Here is a 21,766-nt window from a genome sequence, read left to right on the forward strand (position 1 = left end):
GGTCTACAGAATTAATGTAATATAATAGAAAATATTCAGTGGTAGCGTATAAGGTTTGTCTTTGCAAATAACATGTGAAAAACTACCACTTGTACAGTTTCAGTTTATAATCAAAGTTGTAACAAAGTTGAATACTCACAATTGTGCTAAAAAATTATAAAATGCTATTCCTACATATTTCTTTCAGGCTGTATAATTTTTGCGTTGACTGACCAAAACAACAGACTAAATGCAAAAGAAAATATGACAATCCAACTTCCAATGAGACAGAGAAGACACTTGCAAAACTATAAAAGGCCCACTTGTCACTACCATGATGATTTTCAGAAAGTTGTCTTTAAAACAGTTAACATGCAATGGATTATTAATAATCTGTTAATATGAAATAAAAAGATGTTTAAATGATTTTATTCCTTGTATGGTGAAGACTGGTAGTTTTATCTGCATAAAATTATACCTGGTGGTCCTTGGGAATTTGTAAGACTGAAAGGAAAATGTTTGAGAATGGTTGAGGCAGTCCCAGGGCCAGGAAAAGGTCTGGGTGCAGAGGGGAGGGTGCAGGTCAAAGTCCCAGGTCCCGGGTGTGACTCTCAGGTCTTGGACTCAAGGGCGGTGTCCCAGGCATGAAGGTTACTGTTGAGAATTCCCCAGCTCCCTGCAGTTCCAATCCTCCCTCTCACCCGAGTTAGGCCCTCAAGCTCGAACTCATGACTCACCCCAGTTCTCTCTCCCCACTGCCTGGAGGTCTCCAGAGCAGCCAATCAGGATCCCCGCGGCTCCGGTTACAAAGTCTATACTCGCCAGCCCGGACACCCAGAGTTTCTGGCCGAGTAGGTGGGGGCCATGGGACCCCCGCCCCTCCTGCTGCTGCTCTTGGGGGCCCTGGCCCCGGGGGAGACCTGGGCAGGTGAGTGCCGGTCGGGAGGGAACCTGCCGCTGAGGAGGGAGGAGCCCCGGGTGAAGGCAGCGGCACCTCTGGACCCGGTAGAGGCTCGTTTCCGCCGTCGCCCGCCCGGGTGTCCCCCTCAACCCCGCCCTGGCCCCTTTCTGCCCCTCCCCGCCCCCCGCCTCTTCTTGCCCCCCGAGTCCCGGCCCTTCTTGTCCCGCCGCTCCTTAACTCTCTCGGAAGCCCCCTCGCCCCCTCCCCCACCCCCGCCCCATCCCCCAGCCCGGGTCTCCCTCCCGCCCCCAGGCTCCCACTCCCTGAGGTATTTCTGCACCACGATGTCCCGGCCGGGCCCTGGGGAGCCCCGCTTCATCGCCGTGGGCTACGTGGACGACACGCAGTTCGTGGGGTTCGACAGCGACTCTCCCGGCCAGAGAGTGGAGCCGCGGGCGCCCTGGGCGGGGCAGGAGGGGCCGGAGCACTGGGCGCGGGAGACGCGGAGAGTGAAGCGCAACGCACAGACTCTGCGAGCGAACTTGCGCCACCTGCGCGGCTACAACCTGAGCGAGGCGGGTGAGCGGCCCGGGCCTGAGGGGGTAACTCCAGACTCCATGTCGGAGCGACGCCCTGAGGGTGGTGGACCCGCCCGCCCCTCCACCGGGGACGAGCCCGCGGGACGTTTTCAGTTGAGGGTTATTCCCCGCGGGGGGCGGGCGCGGCGACGGCCACGGTGAGGCTGACGCGGGCGGGGACAGGCTCTCACACCCTCCAGGAGATGTACGGCTGCGAAGTAGGACCGGATGGGCGCCTCCTCCGCGGGTACGATCAGGGCGCCTACGACGGCGCCGATTACCTGGCTCTGAACCGGGACCCGCGCTCCTGGACCGCGGCGGGCGCGGCCGCTCAGATCACCCGGCGCCAGTGGGAGGAGAACGGAGTGGCGGAGTACTGCAGGAGCTTCCTACGGGGGGAGTGCGTGGAGTCGCTGCGCAGATACCTGGAGAAGGGAAAGGAGACGCTGCAGCGCTCAGGTAAGAGGGGCCAGGCAAGGCCTCCAAGGCTTCAGCTCTCCCTCAGGCTGACACCCCAGGGGAAAATGGAGTAATGGTCAGAACACAGACCTCTTTCTGGGGCCTCCCTGGCGGCCTAACCTGTACCCTCCCCACCGCTGGCCTGTGCCCAGGTTCTTGTGTGCATAAATAAATAAATCTTTAAAAAACAACAAACAAACAAACAAACAGACCTTTTCTAGTCAGAGAGGAGGAGACCTCATGGGTTTCCTCTTCTGTGCTGGAAAGACACCCACAGTCGGGCATCCCCGGTGGCGCAGCGGTTGAGCGCTGGCTTGAGAAGCTGCCCGCAGCCTCTGCAGTGCCGGTTCAATCCCCGGCTGCTCCCCGGCCACCAGAGGAGGGTCCCGCATGGTGCTCAGACCTCTCCTGCCGCCCGCTGCTCCCCTCAGCAGTGTACTTCGGTCCTTCTGCCTGTTCTGCTCCCCGCTCTGGCTCTGGCGAATTCTCTCACCCTCCCGCACTACTGACTGTACTCAGTGCTTGTATAAATACATAAATGAATAAATCTTAAAAAAAAAAAAAGACTCACCCACGGGGCCCTACTTTTTGTGAAGAACAGTTAAGGAATCCAGTCTCTCCTGAGCTGCAGGGGAGACCATCCCTGAAATCACCCTTCATTGGATCCTTTTAATCTGGTGACAATCTTGGGGACAATCAGTTTTTCACTATTTCTTGTTTTTGGTCTAATTAACATTTTTCAGATCTGCTTTTTTGAGTCCCCAGGTCAAGAGCATAAGTCTGTGTTCTCCGCCTTGGACACCTGCTTCTTCCTATCCAGACTCCCCAGATCAGGCTGGTTTATAGGTTTTGTGCTTCCTCTTCAAACCCATTACCCTGTCCATTCTGAGGATGGTGATATGAGACTCTTCAGTCTCCGTGAAGGAAAAACCCAAGATGTGAATGTTCTCACCCTTCTTCTCAGATACCCCAAAGACACACGTGACCCACCACCCCACCTCTAACCAGAACGTCACCTTGAGATGCTGGGCCCTGGACTTCTACCCTGCAGACATCACCCTGACCTGGCAGCGAGATGGGGAGAACCTGACCCAGAATGTGCAATTGATGGAGACCAGGCCTGGGGGGATGGAACCTTCCAGAAGTGGGCTGCTGTGGAGGTGCCTTCTGGAGAGGAGTAGAGATACACGTGCCATGTGCAGCATGAGGGGCTACTGGAGCCCCGAGTTCTGAGATGTGGTAAGGAGGGAACGTGGGCACCGAGGAATCAGGAGCCCTTCTGGAGAACCTCACCTGGCTCTGCATGGAGGCCTAGGTGACAGGATCTCACTCTCCCTTCCCTTCCAGTGCCCTCTCCTCAGCCCTCCATCCCCACCGTGGGCAGCATTGCTGGCCTGGTTCTCCTTGGAGCTGTGGTTGTGGTGGCTGCAGCTGTGATGTGCAGAAAGAAGTGCTCAGGTAGCGAAGGGAGTGGGGGGTCTCATCCACTGGGGGCTTTCATGTCCCTGGGAGAACTTGCCCTGCCTAGTAAATGGGAATTACCTTCTACATCCTGTGTTGTCTAGTCTGGAGCTGATTGCTAACATCATGCTTTTGTAAAGCATTTATGAAAATCAATCACCACCTGTTCACCTTGATAATTCTGGTAATGGGGCCCTGATTCCAGCAAATGGCAGAGGGGAAGGTCCCTGCTGAGGACAGACTCCAGGAGGTGGTTGCTCCAGCCTCCCCTCATCTCCTTTCCTCATATTTCCTGGCCTTGCCCAGGGTCTTCAGTCACATTTCTAGAACATTCCTTGTGGCCCAGATTAGGGGATTCATTTAAGACTTAATGGCCTGGGGCCTCCCCGGTGGCGCAGCGGTTGAGCGCTGGGTTGCGAAGCTGCCCGCAGCCTCTGCGGCGCCGGTTCGATCCCTGGCTGCTCCCCGGCCACCGGAGGAGGGTCCCACATGGCGCGCAGACCTCTCCTGCCGCCCGCTGCTCCCCTCAGCAGTGTACTTCGGTCCTTCTGCCTGCTCTGCTCCCCGCTCTGGCTCTGGTGAATTCTCTCACCCTCCTGCGCTTCTGACTGTACCCAGTGCATGTATAAACAAAACAAACAAACAAACAAATAAAGAAAGAAAGAAAAACATGCCTCTATAAAAAAAAAAAAAAAAGACTTAATGGCCTGACTCCTTTGTGGTCTCACAGGATGTTTCTTCCTGCAGGTAGACAAGGAGGAAGCGCCACTCAAGCTGCAGGTAAGTGTGGATCAAGGGTTTATCCCTGAGCCTGTGGGGACAGTATAGACGGAGCCCATGGGGGAGTCACCCCCATCAGTCCCTCCTGTGGTCTCATCTCTCATGGCTCTGACCAGGTTCTGTTTTGTTCTCCTCCAGGCAGTGATAGTTCTCTGGATTCTGATGATTCTCTGCTAGCCCTAAAGGTGAGACCCTGGGACCTGCAGTGGGAGGGGCTGGGGCAGAGAAGATGGGACCAGGTGATGGGGAAGCTGTGAGGGGGACATTCTGAGGATGCGGTAGACTATTGAGAATGTTGACACTTCCCTAACATTGTTCATGATCATTTTCTTTCACAGTGTGAGACAGCTGTGGGGACCAAGTGATGCAGGATTTCTTCTCATCTTCACTTCATGCCTTCAACATCCATTGGTTTTCTTGTTGCAAACGGCCTATGAATGATTCTGTCTTTTAATTGATAGTGTGAAGAGGTGGGGAGACTGGGCTGCTCACGTCCACCAGGACCCTCCCCACACTGACCTGTGTTCTGTCTCTGATGACTTTATTGCTCCAGCAGGGGTGGGGCTGACTCCCACCTGCCTGTACTTTGTGTTTTCCTGAGGAATAATGTCCACTTCCCAATTGAAAATACTATTACAGCTTTGAAGTTATTTTTCTTACCTTGTCATGTGGGATTGATGGGTTCAGTAGTGGGGTTACTAAAATTTATGATTACATAAATCAGAGGCATGAGGACTAGCCCGAACTGCAGGTTTGCTGTGCAGAGCTTGTGTAGGTGGGGCCGGGAGAGGCTGTGAGGAGCCGAGGGGGACGGGGCCTGTGTCCAGTTGGTGCTCAGTGTGTTGTGGGCTTTGACATGGTCACTTCTTAGGGTCATCTCTCTGCTCCTTTGTCCTTGTCCTTCAATAGCACCTGTCCCAGCAGGGCCTGTGATTACAGGGACTCAGACCCCATCTGGGCCTGTCCTGTCTCCAGGATGTGGGTGGAGGCTCGGCGTCCAGGCAGCCCCAGGCACAGTTAGGGCCTCGGTACTCATACTCTGTGTGTATATATTTTACTTGTTTGGTTTAATTACTTTATGCCTATTCTTTTTCATGTTTTGAGATCAGGCCTCATGTCCTCTGTGTGTCCCTGTCTCTAATAGCAACAGGAGGCATCCATCATTGTCCCCACAAGACACAGGTGGCCCCTAAACACAGGAGTATCTGGTGGTAGAGATGATTTTACAGACTCATTTAGCCTGGGGTCTCCTGTTAGGGCTGTTTTCTGCGTGGGGCTGGGGGTGCGGGCAGGAGAGAGCAGCACTTGGGAAAGAAGCAGAGGGGGCACTGTTGTCACTATGAGTGGAGGTGTGTGTGGCATGTGGCCTGAGCCTGGGAACCTGCTATTATGACATGGAGACCGGGTTCTTCCATGAGGCCTGTGTCCATAGTCACTCGCTAGGGAGGAAGTTTGAGGACCTCTAACGTGACAGCGGACCTCGTCCTGAGGCTGGGAGCCCAGGGAGCCTGGGGAGGGCCTGGCTGAGCAGGAGAAAGGGCCGCTCTGGGCTCCTGTGCTCAGCCCTGTGGCCACACGGGGGCGCTGCCGCGCTGCTCCGGATTCTGGTGGAGCCGCCAGGACGGGGCGGGGGCTGAGGTGGGCAGAGTTGGGGGTCCTGGAGGGTGGCGTCCTGGGGTGAGATGCTCTGTGAGGAGTCGGAGAAGCAGGGCTCAGAGGAGAGGAGACTCCGGAGCCTGTCGTAGGTGTGAGGTTTCCAGCTTTTCCCGGGGGGCCCTCTCTCCAGTCCCTTCATGGCAAAATCCGGGAAAAGTAGATAGTAGATCACTTTTTCCTTCTACAACCTAACTTTGTTAACGGTATAAAAGATACTGGTAAATTTACAGAAAAATTGTGAAGGTAGTAGAGTTGCTATATAACCCACCTCACTTCCAAACTGTTAACATCTCACACGACTACTAAGTCATTTGTGAAGCTAAGGAAACGTTGATGCAGTTTCAATAAGCTCCACCCTTTATTTGGGTTTCTATAATGTTTCCTATTGTCCTTTTTATGCTCTGACATCCCATCCTAGACACCACATGAAGTCCTAGACCCACCTGGTGTCCTTAACATGCCTCTGGCTCACAGTTTCTCAGACATGCCTGCATTTGACGACACAGTGAGGAGCTGCTTGGGAGTGATGGCTCAGTTTAAGGTCTTTGTCCAGGCCGGTGGGTTTTGGGGAAGAGACCATAGAGGTGACGGTTGTTCAGTGCATCAAGTTTACAAATAGGCAATTTTTTCCATTTATTTAGTAGTTACTGTTGTATTTGGAAGGACGTCACCATGGGCAGCTCACACTTAGTGGGTGTTTTGCTGTAAACATTTACTTCCATACGGGTTTTTTTTTTTTTCCTAATACAAGTTTTAAAATAAGTTGGGTAAACAGCTGGACTATATAGCCTGTCTACGATTGTCTTTAAAAGAAACTTTCAAAAATCTTCCCTGGTATCTGGTTTTGGGTAGGCTACCTGGCTCACTGCAAGGTTATGGTGAGTGTGTGCGTGTTTATGTATTTTCTCGAATGTGAAATTTTCTTTTGTGTGCACGTTGTCTTTGGAAGGAAGACTTGTGAAACATTTCACATGGCACGTCTGTCACATGATAAACCTTCACATCATCTCTCATGGCCCTTGGCTTCCCTTAACGGTTCTCTCCTGGTGGTGTCCATGCTGTGGGGTTCAGACAAATATACAATGGTGTGGACACCATATTGTGTCCTACAGACTAGATTCACTGCCCTCAATATCTTCTGTGCTGCAAGGAAACAAAAGCAAAAATAGGCCAGCGTAACCACATCAAACTAACAAGTTCTTTCTCATTGAAGGAAACTGTCATTAAATGTAAACACATCATACTGAGTGGAAGAAAATATTTGCACATCATACATCAAATTACATAAATAACACACATAACAACCAGAACAATTAACCCAATCAAAACATGGGGAGGGGAGCTAAGTAGAAACATCTCCAAAGAAGATGCATATGACACATGCATCTTCCACAGGCACATGGAAAATGCACATCTCACATCATCAGGGGATGCAGATCAGAACAACAATGAGACACCACCTCACACCTGTGAGATGGCTCATATTAAAGACAAAAAAGTGTTGGCAAGGGTTTGGGGAAAAGAACCCTCATACATTGGTGGGAATTGGTCCAGCCCTACCAGCCCTGTGGAGAAAATTTGGAGTTTCCTGAAAATATTAACAAATACATCTGCCAGGTGACCCAGATTTCCACTCCTTGGTATTTATCCAAAGAATGTAAAAACTAATTTGAAGGGCTATATGAGCTCTTTCTTCAGCTCCTGTGAACAATGTTCACAATAGCTAAATTATGGAAACAACCAATGTGCTTAACAATAGATGAGTGTGTAACAGGGTGGTCCCCAGGAGAAGGGGAGGTTCCAGGTTCCCTGCCCCACCCAAGGGAGGGTGGAGCTGAGCAGGGAGGAGAAGCAGCAGCAAAGAACATGTGGTATAATATACACAATGGACTGCTACTAGCTGTGAAAAAAGATGAAATCTTGAATTTACAACACTGTGGATGGAACTGGAAGAAATCACACTAAGTGAAATCAGGAGAACAACAAATACCAGATGATATTCATATGTGTGATATAAAGAAACAATGCAAAGGGGGAGATAATACCAAGCCAAACCCTTGGAGTCTGGCTGCAGAACTGAGGCTACCAGAGTAGGATGAGACTAGGCAGTAGAAGGAGTAAGAAGGTCCGGAGGACTAGGGCTGGAGATTTGGGTACCTTGAAGGTGGGAGTGGTGAGGTAACACCTGAAAAGGTGTGAACCTGTCCCTCTGAGTGATGTACAGGGTGTAAATGAATCTTACTTCAAAAAATACAATAATAAAATGAAACTCTTAAATCAAGAGAAAAAGTAAATTGTCTCCTCCATCCATCACTGACCTGAGGACTTTGCCTTCTCCTCCTCACTGTCATGCAGGGTGAGGGGCTGGTTTCCCACAAGGTCAGGGGCAGGAGGTGCAGGGACTCCTGGGGCTGCTCAGACACCACTGAGTAGAGACACTGCAGAGAGGGTGGCTCTGAGGGGGACCAGAAACGGGGTCAGAAAAACTCCAGTGTTGAGGATCTTGTTCCCAGTGTGAGAAGAATGAGTGTGTGTGTGTGTGTGACAGGAGAGACGGCACACCATATAAGACAGTGGGGGACAATTACACATCAAGCAGGTTTGGAGCATGTCTTGAGGCAGCAGAGGATCTGGAGACAGGAGGGGTTGGGACTCTTCCCAGGATCTGGGTGGGGCCCTGCTGGGCTGTGGGAGCAGCTCCCCCTGACAGCTCCCTCTCTCCTCCTCTAATGCTCATTCCAGGCTCATCTCTTTTGGGATCAGAGAGCTCCAGCCAGGCAGCCCCTCTGTTTCCCAGGGGTCACTTCCTCTGTGGGCTGCAGCTACTCTTTCTCTAGACCAGAGCTGGAGGGAGTCCCACAGAGGGAGGGGGGAGTGTGTGCCCTGCTGGTCTGGCCCAGGGGCAGGATTAGCCCAGGTCACACCAGTTCCTGAGCTGCGCTTTTGTCTACAGTCCAGGAAGGGAGGGGGAGATGGAGCAGGGTCAGCCTCAGCTCCTGGAGGAAAGTGTAACGTTCGTTCACGTGGGTGAAATTATTGTTTCTCATTTCCAGGGTTTTCCCTTCTCTCCAGGGTCACCCTCCAAGTACATCAGGGAGAAAATCTCAGATAAACCCAGACTACTGGACCCACCTCTTTCCCTTCTTTTGTCAGGAAGGATGTGTTCAGGAGGAATGTCCTGGAACTGATGGTCCACACTGGAATGATGTATGGAAAAAGACGTTGGATTATGGTGTTAGCTTCTGGGATTTGAGGTAAGATTTTTCTTTTTACTGTAAAATTTATTTTGTTTTTGTTGTCACTATAATGATGTGCAAACTGAAAAATACTGGGAGTGAGAGAAAGTGTTGAATTGAGTGTTCATAGTGCAGATGAAAAAGGGAACAAGAAGCCAGCAATGAACATGAGACAGACATTTGCACAGAGTGTCCAGTTTAACCCATGTATGATCCCCTTAACCCAAGACTATGACCAATTTTGATCTCTGTTCAAACAGAATCAGCATGCTTTTCCACATTATGACCCTTGACACGTCTGAAACTCCTGTGTGCGTAAGCAGGGCAAATCCCAACAAAACACATGGTTGTTTGCAGTATGTTGGTTGGTGTGAAAGTCCGAACCTGTCATTACCAGAAACAAGAGTCCTCCTGAGCTGCTTTTTATGTTACTTTATTGATTAATTAATTAAAATGACATATATTTAGGGTTCCATCCACCAGGCATTGGGGTTGTGGAGTGAACAGTCCCAGGACTCTGTGTGTTTGTAACTAAGAGTCCAGCTGAGGAGGTGACAGGTGCCCTGAGACCCAGGGGGAGCAGGAGGTGACAGGGAGGTGAGTAACCCTGAGGAGACAGCGGGGAGGGTCCTGGGTGTGGGTGCGGGGCGGGTCCAGGGCTAGGCGTGGGCAGAAGCTGGAGCTGCTTCAGCGGGTGCTGAGGGGCGTGGGCCTCGCCCTGGGCCTGGACTCCAGCCCGTCCCCATAGCACGCGGGTGGGACCCACACAGGGACTCACTCCCTGAGCCTCAGTATCCTCACCTGTGTGAGGTGAGGTTAGGGACGTGGTGAGGATGGTGAGCTGATGCCTGTGAGTCTCAGCTCAGGGCCTGGCACCTCGTGGGCGCTCAGCCCCTGTCTGCTCTCCTGGCTGCAGAGAAAGGGGGTGGGGGAGAAAGTGGAGGTATTGCCAGGCCCTGTGAGCCCTCCCTGCCTGGTGTGGGGAGCAGAGAAGGCAGGTGAGGGTCCATGTTGAGAAAGGCCTGGAGTGCCATGGGGAGCAGAGACTGGAGAGGGTGAGCATGTAGGAGGTCAGGGAGGAGGCTCCTGTAGCCTGACCAGGTTGGTGTGGTCACCTCCACCCTGACCGTCTCTTCTTTCCATTTATTCACCTTCCTCCCCACCTTGCAGGAAAGTCATGACCTCGTAGCCATGACTGGACCCTCGTGGCAGAGAGGACCTGCAGCGTCTACCTGGATTCAGGTGCCCCTGGGAGTATCTCCTATGGCCACAGCTTCTGCCAGGCCTGTCACAGCCGAGTCACTCTCAGACCCACCAACCGGACATGTGATGGCCACACTGACAGCAGTGACTGCAAGAGGAGACAGCAGCCCCCCTGGTGTGCTTTTGTTCTGATCCCCAATACTAGAGCCCTGGGGTGAAAATCCAGGAAGTTTGAGTTTGGGAGTGGCACAAGTAAAAGGGTGTTTTTCTATCTCTAGGATGACCAGGAGGGTGTGGTTTGAAAAGATCTCAAGTACAAATGTCACCCAGTGCTGCAGAAGCTGACGATTCTAGGTCTCATAAGGTGGGTAACCTCTTACTGAGTTCTGAACTTCTGACAAATCTTTGGTGACTTGCTACACTAGGACTCATCAGCACTATTCTAGAAAGAGAAACTCCTGCATTTTTAACTCAACACTGCATGCAACACTAGCATCTCCGTCACTCCTGGAAAATGTTGGTAAAAATGACTGGTGGATGCAGATGACTTCCCAGCTAAAACTCTAGCATCAGAAGGCTTCTCAATTGCTCCACCTGCAGGACAGAGGAGCTTCAGGGTTGCTCTGAGATGTCGCACATACCCCAAGATCATCTTGAGATTTCTGGGGGTGAAGGACGCATCGTTGGACAGATAAGGAAAAGGACAAAATAGCCCTGAGGAGATAGGGCTTCACATGAGCACATGAAAACACCATGTTATTTCTAGAGTGTGTGTGACCTGGTATATTCATCAGGTATTGTTTGGCTGAAGATGGCAAATCTAACTCAGTCTTGTCAAAATGGGGATTCACTTACTTATTGAATAAACCAAAAGCTAAGCAGGGGTGCAGGCGCCCCTGCACAGAGCCCGTGGCCCCTGCAGCTCCTGCTGGACGCCGGGACCAGCCTGTCCAGGGAGGACTGTCCTGGGCCGGAGTGGCCCTATAGGGGCTGGCTCTGGGTCAGTATCAAGAAGCAACTTGGCTCTGCTCTCAGCCCTGCCCTCAGTGTCCTGCTGTCGGTTCTAGAAATGACCCCAAGTCTTCTGTCTCCCTCATCCTATTTCCTCAACTTGTCAGGGAGGAGGGTCTGTGCATCAAAGGCCCTTCCAAGGTGACAGCAGGAGGGTCTCTCAGGCTTGGGGACCCTCTGACCCTGACAGGGGGTTAGTAGGGGGTCACCGATCACTGACCTTTCTTTCCCTCAGGTGGAAGGAAGTGCAGTTTCTAGTCCCATAGCTGTGTCCTCAATATGCTCACATGACTTAATATCCCCCCACCCATGTACTTATGATAAAACTGAGCTTGGAGAAATTATGTGGTTTATTGAAGGCTGCACAAGGAGGAGCAGAGTCAGGAATCCAACACAGTTTTTGTCCATTTGCGAGATCATGCTTTTTGCTGGATCACACACTACAACTTTCCAAAATGATCTTGAAGGACAAAGACAATAAAATCAGTCAACAACATGAGATTAGTGAGCAGGAAGCTGCCTTACTAGGCTCACTAAAGGCAGGTCACTGAAGGCACATTTCCGCTCCTTCTCCTTCTTTTCAGTGAATCTCCCTCTGCAGCGACCGACCCTCTGTTTCTTCTTCAAGAGGCCACATCGGTTGACTGGGGGCAACACCAGGAAAATCTAGGAGCAGTGTCACCAGCAGGAACAAGCACCAGGACCCTGAGGTGAAGCCCCTGCTGAGCTAAAGAGCGTGAGTCACACCCGGGCCATAACCTGAGGAGGGGCTTCTCCTCCCCCTGAGTGATGGCCCTGGGAGCTGGTCAGCATCTCCCTCCCCACTCTGTGGAGGCTTCCTGGTGCTGGGATCCCCACAGGCCCGGGAGAGTGGAGCCTCCAAAGGTCCTGAAGTGTCCCTGGGGGTCATTCTCGGAGTCTACAGGCTATTAGACTTGCAATAATGTACTGATCTTGAGAAAAAGACATTTTTGCTACTTCTGTGGATTTTGATTATGTAGGTTTTTAACTTCAGTAGGATTAGAAAATTACAAGTTTGTAATTTTCAGAGCCCCCAAACCTTCCTGCTCTAAGAAAGTTCTGCCATCCGCCACATCAACACAAAACATATGCGACTTTCATGGGAAGGAACTTTAATACAATTAGGAAACAATACAAGGAAGGCAAAGAATCTAGTTTCTAAATCAAGCACCCAAAGTTATCTGTCCCATCCTGGGTAAAAGTCCACCCAAACAGAACTGGCCCAGAGCAAGGCCCTAAAGTCTGCCCCAAGTCCGCCACCTTCTGGTGGGGACCCACAGAAAAGGATCAGAAATAAGGAGATAATTCTGAGAGGAAAAGAGAAAAATCAAAATCAAGACAAAAACTGCCATTGTCACCTCCCCACGGGTCTCACCCACATCTGTGTCACCCAGTCCACGACCAAAAGGCAAACACAGTTTCTTCACGTGTCTCTAGGCTCCATGTGCCTCCTCCAGGTCTCCTTCTGGCTTCATCCTGCTTCCTTCCTTCCTCAGTTTTCTCTGCAGCTTCTTACCTTCTCTCTTTAGCTCCACCCTCCTTTGCGTGGGGCAGGGAACCTGGAACTTCCCCTTTTCCTGGGGACCACCTGTTACAACCTCACTAAACTCAGTCTCTACCTGAAATAGTGTCCAGAATTTCCAACCATAACATGTGGAATTCCCACCTGGCAAAACAATTAAGGATCTTGACAATAAGCCAGCCTAGGAAATTTCTAAGTGTAATAAATGACACCAAGGTCAAATTAAGAGAATCAAAAAAGAACTTCAAGGAGAAAATTAGAATTTTATGGAGATTATAAATATGCTGAACTAAATACTCCACATGTGTCCAACGGGGTGAATTACAATGTACTGGGAACCTTCTGTGGGTCAGGCCCTTTTGTAACAAAGTCTCTTGCTTCATTTCTTGCTGCTGGTTTTCTTTTTTTTCTTCTTGGTCAGCAGGTGTTTTCCTCCAATAACGACTTTGATCTGGGGTCTCTGCCGGCGGAAACCTGCCAGCGCTTACCTATTTCTTCCAGCTTGGGGCCAAGGAAGGAAGTTTGGGAGCCCAGAAACTGGAGAATATGAGTTTTAGTGAGATCGAAAAACAAGCCCAAGCTGTGGATAAAATGAAGGAACAGGAAGACCTGGCCAGGGCGGCTCCTAAGGAAGAATCAATGTAAGTGGTTTTGGTTACAGTAGTGTATTTTGTGAATAAAGTTATTAATTAAATAACTCTAAAATTTACTTTCCAAACACCATTTATTTTTGCATATGTGTGCAAGGAGTTTCAAGAACACTAGCCTCGCGTTGAAATGCAGGTTGGAAGGGGGAGACAGAGGCAGGCGAACAGGGCAGCTCCCAGGCGAGGCTGTGAGGGCAGGGTTGGGATGGCGTCACCAGGGAGAAGCAATCGCCAAGCAGGCTATGTGCACATGCACACGTGCATGTGCATGTGAGTGTGTGTGAGTGTGCAGGGGAGATGCTCAGCACCGCTAGGGAAACGCAAATCAGCACCACACTGAGGCCCTCCTCGCTCACTGCAGTGACTGTGCTCAGAGGACAGTGGCAGGTGCCGGCGGGAGCCCAGAGGCGCGGAGCCCTACGACAACAGTGGGAAACAGTCAGCAGTTTCTTGGAAAGTCCACCATAAAGTTGCCACATGGCCCAGCAGTTCTACTGCTCAGTATATCCTCGGAGAAGCTAAAGTGCACCCCACCCCGCCTCAGTGCCACACTCACGTGTGCAGGATGCCCCCGGCAGCATCCCCTTGGCAAGAGGCAGAAGCAGCCCAGAACCCCGTCAGCTGGCGAGCAGCTCACGAGCATGGCCTCTTCGTGCGCAGTCACTCAGCTTTGCAGGCCCGGTCATGGCGGCCTCGTGTTGTGTGGTCCCACACAGGAAATGTCCAGACTAATACTGGAGACAGAACAGAGGCCGCTGGTGTCAGGGCCAGGGCAGAGGAGGGCGGAGAGCCACTGCTGGTGGGGCTTGGTGATGGCACTTCTTTGGGACCACTGGAAGTTTCTGGAACAAGATGGCAGTGATGGTCGTGTAATCTGGGACTACGAAAATCCTGGTGTGTGAATTATAGCTCCACATTGTGAATTATAGCTCCCCGTTGAAAAGTGCACTCCAGTGTGGAAGCTGCTGGTCTGGGGCTGAGTTCTGAGGTGTGGTGGGAGGGTTAGAGGCGGTGGCATCTCCAGAGAGCATGAGCCTGGCTCGTGAAGGGGTCTCAGAATCACGCTGTGCACAGAGGAGGCGCCAGGAGCGTCTGAGAGAACGACTCAGGGCACCAGGACCTCAGACAGGGGGACCCGCCTGAGGGGAGAGGTGGGGATGACGGTTTGGACCTTGTCAGGCCGGGAGTTACTGTGTCGTCTGAGGGGGGCCAGGCAGAAGGGGATGTCCACACAGAAAAATTGGGGGAGAAACTGGAAGGCAGGGGCCGGTCAGGAGACAGTGTGAAGCAGATGCCTGAGGCTCTCGAGAGTTTTCCTCTGTGCTGAGAGCAGAGGAGAACTGAGGCCCCCTGGAGGTGCGAGGGCTATGGGGAAGTGGTGGGAGCATGAGCAGGGCACGCACCAGGGAGGGGAGGCAGCATGAAGGCTCTTCCATGCAGTGTCTTCTTGCTTGTGGGGACCTCGTCCTCTCCGGCAGCGCACGGGGAAGATACTCCTCACGCCTGGGCCTGTTCTGAGATAGCTTCGTGTGTGCTCACTGGGTGATGGTGCCAGGCCTGGAGCTGGCCAGGGTCACGTCCACTCCTTGCTGTCCTTGCTTTGTGGCCCTCCTCGAGGGTCCAGCTGCTGCTCCTTGTCATCCAACTCGCAGCACACAGGGGCAGCACTCCCTGCAGTTGGCTCCATGGGGCTTGAAGTACCTTCCGGGGAGCTTACTTTGTTGTTTTCTAAGATTTATTTTGCATAGAAGGCCAGAGGTGGGGGCAGGGGTAAGAGGATTCACCAGAGACAGAGTGGGGAGCAGAACAGGTGGATCCACTGAAATACACTGCTGAGGGGAGCAGCAGGGAGACAGGAGAGGTCTGCTGTGCCATGTGGGTAGCTCCGTAGCCGGGGAGCAAACTCATGCTGCAGTGGCAGCCAATAGCTTCACAGTGCTGAGATTTAACCCCTGCGCTACCAGGGAGGCCCAAGCAGAGCTCACTTTGAGTTGCCTCAGTCTTGGCTTTGTTTTCCCTTAGTGCAGGGTGTCTGGCCGGGCCGGAGGTGGGGTGAGGGTGCAGCGGCATCTGTGGGGAGTAGGCTCTGTCGCGTGCTTGGGCCTGTCCTCTTCCCAGGCCTGGTCAGAAGGGAGCCAGGAGTGCAAAAGGCCCCGTGCCCTCCCTGACGGTCAGGGGCCCCCAACCCCCGCCCTGCAGCCCTCACCAGCCTGCCTTGGGCCATTTCGTGCAGCACGAGCATGCAGGACCGTGGATTTTGGTTGGAAAGGAGAGGAAAGGAGACAAGAGGTTGTTTTTGCCTAGTGAGGAATTGTGCTCTCGTTCCCTGTTACTACACAAAAATGCGTTTATGGAGCACCTTTCTTAGAACATTCCCTGCAGTTCCATAAAGCAGATGATAGCTTAGGAGTCCTTCACTTTTCAGGATTCTGAAATCTGGTTATTAATATGATACAGTTTGTTATTGCTAACAGGTACTTCTTGATGGGAAATTAAGTGTTGAGAGCACTTTTAGAAATCTGAGGGCAAGGAACACTGTTTTGTGCGTCTCCTGGCGCCTCTGGTGCGTTGTTCGCGACAAGTTTTTGACTGGCCGAGAACCAGTGTCTGACTGTGGTGTCAAAGAAACTCTTGGCTGAGGAACCCAGCTCTGTGTTAAATGCTCACAGAACCTGAATCTATGAGGACACCCAAGGGACAGCTTGGAAACTGAAGAGTGCGTTTGTGCTGAAATAATCCCACCTTAATTTATCCATATGTAAAGTCAAATGTATATGTGTGTGACTTTATCTTAAACCAAAACAAATCAATGACAGGAAAACCCAGTATTTTTGACATGTAGTGTGGAAGGGTAATGAAATGCTAGCCCATGTCAGAAGTCCTGCCTCTTCCTATCCTATGTGGAAATGCTGGATTTGATGTAAGTCAGCTTAGCGCACGGTCACGGAGCAGAACATGTGCATACACTGGGGCAGGTGCAGGCTCTGCTCACCCCAAAGTGGCTGTAAATTCATTCACATTTTCTTGCACATCTCCTCAAAAAAATACCTTTAGAGGGAAAAAAGACCATCTTGCCTTCATCGTTGTTAATTATGGACAGAGGCACAAAGTTAGAGTCTAAGTGTTTGACCTTGCTTAGTTTGATGTTTAATTTTGCTTAGTATTTCAACTGAGAGATGCAGCCTTGAAGCTAAATTGAGGAGCACTTGCTTTCCCTGGCAGAGTCTCATCATTGCGATTACTTTATAAAGATCTTGAAATCTAAATAAAGAAAGATGAAAAGATGACCCTGAGTGGCAAAAATAAGATCGAGTTGGAGAGACTTGGCATGGGGTTTGGAAACTGCAGAAGGTATGTGTGACTCACTCTCTTGGGTTCCAGAATTTATTTATTGATTTATTTTTGCATAGAAGAACTGGGGTACAGGCCAGAGGTGTGGGGGTGAGAGGATTCGCCAGAGACAGAGTGGGGAGAACACGCGCATCTACTGAAATCCACTGCTAAGGGGAGCAGCGGGCGCTGCTGCGCCGTGTGGGTAGCTCCTTGGCTAGGGATTGGGGATGGAACTCAGGCCCTAGCAGTGACAGCCTGAGGCTCAACCCCGAGGCCACTGGGAGGCCTGGATTCCAGAATTTAAACCAGCTTGCTAACCATAGACAGCCTTTCCTTATCAATGTCAGCTTTAGAGGCGCTGCTTCATTGTTCTTCTCTTCTTCAGTTGTGTTTGCTTTACTATTCAGTATAGCACGAAAAATTCCAAACCTGTGGTTCTTAGAAAGATGGAAACGGGGTGGGGGGGGCGCCCACTGAGCGGCACCCACGGGCGTAGGAGACCGTCAGCCTTGGCTGCAGTCCTCCCAGAGCCTGGTATTTCCCAGTGCTTAACCCCCCAACACACTGCCTTATCGCTCGTGTTTTTAACCCCGCCATGGAGCTCACGGGCCGAGAGACTCTAGTCCTCCTTCAGTGAAGTGTCTTCGGGAACTCACATGGCGTCCCCCGCCCCTCGTTTTCCCCAGTGGCGTCTCACACTCGGTGGCCTCAGACCTGCAGACCATTGAGCAGGTCTGTGACCCCAGTCACAGCCAAGTACAGCAGCGACAGTGAGGACCTCTACTTTACCTCCAGCTCCAGGTGACGGTCCTCGAGGGCCGGCGGGCTGGGGAGGGCAGGGGCCGGCTCACCGGGGTCTGCAATGGCAGCAAGTACAGGCTCTTTCTGGCTGGAGCCGAGGTGTCCTTTGGAGTAAAAGGTGGGAGCCCTTCCTAAGTTGGCCATGTTGGCTAATACTCCAATATGGATCATAAGGTCGGCGCTAAGGGCTGGCATCGGGGTTGGGAGGTTGTGTTTCCCTGAAAGTGGGCGCTGGAGACGGGGCGTGTCCCGAAGGATGGGTCAGTTGTTTCATCTTGTTCCTGCGCTGAGCCTTCCCCGCCTGGCCTTCATGCTCAGGGACTACAGGTGGCAGGACACAGTATTAGATACGTTTGCGGGTGGCCTGCACTCTCGGGGTGCCCAGGATTCGTGGGCGCTGGCTATCCATTAGGACCATCGCCCCTTCTGTGTGAAGCTGACCGCAGAGAGGGCCTGGGGTGTGGGCGCAGGGAAAAGGAGTTTAAACTTGACCCTGTCTGTAAGGTTCCTCTGGGACCTATGTAGCCTGGCCCAAGAGGCGCCAGGCAGCCCGGGGTGTGGCTGGAGCAGGCAGGGTATGAAGGAAGGCCCAGGGCCGGATGCTGGGGCTGCGCCACTTAGGGACCAGGGCCTCTCAGTGCCCGGCGTCCGCATCTGTATCTTAGGGATCCCCAGCTGAGTCTACGTCCCAGAGTGGTGTGAGCATGAGATGCGTTAAGACAGCCAGAACAGTCCTCGTAGCTGCTGTTGTATGGAGACAGAGCGCCAGAGACGTTGACTCAGTCTGAACATGTAATCACTGTTGTTAGATACTTAGCCACGCTGACGGCCACCTGCAGGTTTGGCGTTCATGCTTCTCATACATGTGTGGTGCCCACAAGGAGGCGCTCATGTCTGAAAGAGTCCCCTGAAGGTTGTCCAGGTGCCAGGCATCCTCGTGTTCAGAACAGACTGCTCATGGCTATAGCAGACAGGGTTATGACAACATGTGAAATCTAATTGTGAGGCTATATAGTCTCCTACCAAAATTCGTACATAAGGAATGGTACCAGAGCAGATCCTTAAGAAGTCTCTTAGCATAGCTTCAAATTAGCTGAAGCCCGGATATTTTTCCAAAAGAAGTCAGCAGTTTAGTGGTGCTCCTGGTCAACTTTCAGAGCCAGGCGTAGGTTTCCACTTCCGTGTGAGTGGCCTGCATCACACTGCAGGCTTCAGTCTACTAAGGGGTAACATCCAAATCGTGTCTTTTTGTAAATACATGTAAATACATTTTGTGCAGAATACAATTACATTTTTAACTGGATTTGAAAGCTGTGTCAGGTCAGATCATTTGAGGCATGTGCACTGACTGAGGGAGGGGTCTGGTGGGAAGACCCGCTCAGCCTCACGGGGTCCAGAGCACCCATGCGGCATGTCCCCTCCCACCCACTACACTGCTCATGAGCAGCCCCCGCAGATGCGGCCTTGGGGAGTTAGGACAGTGAGTCTCACGTTAAGTCGAAACTGCAGCTTGGGAGTCGAGGGGGAAGGAGAAGCAACTCCAGAGAGCCCCTGCCCTAGCACCCGGCAGGTGCCTCTGGGTTCCACCTGCCTGCAGGAGCTTCAGGAACCCCCAGGCGTCCCCTGTGCAAAACTCTGTCAAGAGAGTCAGCCCTAAAGGCCTTTGTTGCTAGGAAACAATTATGTGTGTTTTGCAACCCGGGAGCAAATGGTGTTTTGCTGGAGACCACATTCTCTGGGCACCCCCAGAGCTTGGTGCGCGTCTCCAGTCACCTGCAGGTCCTCTGACAGGACCAGAAGCACCTTTGCTGGTCCCCCCGTCAGTGGCCATTGTCAGTAGGACAAGGGTCCCGTCAGTACTTTGGCCACGGAGGTCAAAAAAACATGGACGCTGTGAAGGCCAGCATTTCAGTCCCAAATTATCCATTAGCCCATTAGCTCTTGGAGCCTATGAATTATGAAAGAGTGCTGTTTCTCTGAAAAATAGGGTCAACCATATCTTTGGTTCCTGTTTTTATTGAATTCCATTATCTCCAGCATGAAAACAGTGAGCCTGGAACAACCGCTCAGCCTCACGAGTCAGTGTGGTTCCAGGACCGACGCCTGCCTGGGGCTGGTCCTCAGGGAGGATGTGGCTTTAGGGTGCGCTCGTCAAGGACTGTTCTGGGGCTGGAGGAGGCTGGGACAGGAGGGCGGAATTGAACGTGGAAAGTACCGAGAAATGGGATCCAGAAATCTGAACAGGAGGACGTGGATCAGGACATGGATCCAAATGCGGAGGTGGGGCCCGCCGCTCTTTCTCAGGAGAGGGGTGCTGCCCGCCCGGAGCCCATCCGTCCCTGTGCTCCCAGCGGCAGCCAGAGGCCTGGCCGGCGTCTGTCCCCAGCAAGTTGCTGCGCCTCCCAGGCCAACACGTGTCTTTGGAACCTCACTCTCGTGTGACCCCAGGCTCTCCCTGTCCTGGTCTCTCCGCTGAACAAGGATGGCCATCTGTTCTTCCGAGCAGAGCCGGCCCCGGGCTCCTCCGCTGGCTGCCTCCTGCCACGGGGACAGCCTGCTCATTTTCCAGCTGACATCCACACATGCCTGACCCTGCGTGCTTTCCTTCTCGGAGAGAGAAGTCGAGTGTAATGAGATTTGTCCTTAATGGCCTCTTGCCAGAGCTGCAGAAGCCACGTCCGGAGAGCTTGCCTTCCCCCCGTGGCCCCGGAGTCGCCTCCCGTGATGCCAGCTGGCCCCTGTGCTTCTGCTCTGACTCTGCAGAAAGCCTGGTGACATGCAGAGGCCTCTGCTCCGTTCTCTGCCCTTGCTGAGACCCGAGCCTTGGAATTTGCCTCCACCTCTTGACCTCTGTGAACCCCACCTCATTATGAGCATGCACCTGATGGCTATTATCCCCCTGAGCTGCGGTGAACCCCGAGGTGGCGTCTTCACGTCTCATGACCACCCCTGCCGTCAGCTCACCCCTCAGCCCCTCTCCTCCTGCAACGCTCTGCTCTCGGTCAATTTCTCCCACTGTACAGGACCGGACGCTGCTGTCAGATGCTGGCCAATGAAGGTGTGAACTGGCCCTAAGGGCCAGCCTCTGCCTGAGATGCACACCGGCCACACCCTCCTCACACTCGGGACTGAGAAGCCCCCGGAGCTGGCGGCAGCCATGTGGCCCCGGCTCTGGCTCCGGGAGCCAGCCAGTTAGCACTGTCTACACTGTGTGGCCATCAATGCTAGGCTCGGTGCCCTGTGCAACTGTCTCTGCGGGGGTGCCAGGGAGGAACTCCATGATGGGGTCAGTCGTGCTGGCCCAGCTGTGCGATTGCAGCCACCTGCCTGGGCAAGACCAGGCTGCCAGGAAGTGACGTTCTCCACTGCGGAGCAGATGTGATGCCGACACGTGCTGTGCAGACAGACACCCCGGCTCTCCAGTCTCCACACCACGACGGGCTTTCTTTTCATTTCTTTTTTTTTTTTTTTAAGATTTATTTATTTGTTTATACAAGCACTGGATACAGTCAGAAGCGCAGGAGGGTGAGAGAATTCATCAGAGCCAGAGCGGGGAACAGAACAGGCAGACTGACGAAACACACTACTGAGGGGAGCAGTGGGCAGCAGGAGAGGTCTGCGCGCCATGTGTGGAACCCTCGCCGGGGGCCGGGGATTGAACCGGTGCTGCAGAGGCTTCGCAACCCAGCTCTCAACTGCTGTGCCACCGGGGAGGCCGGCGACGGGCTTTCTTATTGCTAGAAAGTCTCTTTGCATAGCATAGAGTCAGCTGAGAGGCAAGTGACTGTCCAGATGGCCTGTCCTCCGGTGGCAATGACATTGTCCAGGTGGATGGAGATTGTCCCTGCCTGCAGCAAGGGACGCGCGGCCTGGGTGTGTGGGCATGGCAGTGCCGAGGCCTCCTGTCTGCTCCTGCGTGGGGGCCAGGTCTGGCCACGTGATGCCCCCCAACTTCGAGGGGCTGGGACACACCGTCCCCACGTACCTGTGGGGCGGACGTCAGTAAGGCCTCCAAAGTCACCTTCCTACTCTGTCCTGCAGGTACTTTGAGGAGCCAATGGAGTTTAGGACCAGTTCTTTTTCCAGCTGGGATGACAGTTCAGACTCCTATTGGAAAAAGGAGACCATCAAAGACAGGGACCCGGTTCTGAAGACCCTGGGCCACCCAGACAGGTGGG

At 52.7% G+C, this 21,766-nt stretch overlaps 2 protein-coding genes across 2 annotated transcripts in view; both read left to right on the forward strand.

The window, feature by feature from the left end:
- Nucleotides 1-21,766, forward strand: part of LOC311188223 (saoe class I histocompatibility antigen, A alpha chain-like) — a gene marked incomplete at both ends in the record, with an annotated part of 296,532 nt that overhangs the window by 157,149 nt on the left and 117,617 nt on the right. The gene's annotated exons all lie outside the window — the stretch shown is intronic.
- Nucleotides 1-21,766, forward strand: part of LOC311167625 (ADP-ribosylation factor GTPase-activating protein 3-like) — a gene marked incomplete at both ends in the record, with an annotated part of 69,454 nt that overhangs the window by 39,800 nt on the left and 7,888 nt on the right. The window contains 9 exon segments of the mRNA XM_084228700.1: nt 1,321-1,482; nt 1,659-1,917; nt 4,109-4,158; nt 13,309-13,448; nt 16,677-16,716; nt 16,720-16,805; nt 17,474-17,518; nt 17,520-17,588; nt 21,630-21,761. Coding sequence (XP_084084826.1) covers nt 1,321-1,482; nt 1,659-1,917; nt 4,109-4,158; nt 13,309-13,448; nt 16,677-16,716; nt 16,720-16,805; nt 17,474-17,518; nt 17,520-17,588; nt 21,630-21,761 — 983 coding nt within the window.

This window comes from Talpa europaea (assembly GCF_964194135.1).
Source record: "Talpa europaea genome assembly, chromosome: 2".
NCBI lineage: Eukaryota > Metazoa > Chordata > Mammalia > Eulipotyphla > Talpidae > Talpa > Talpa europaea.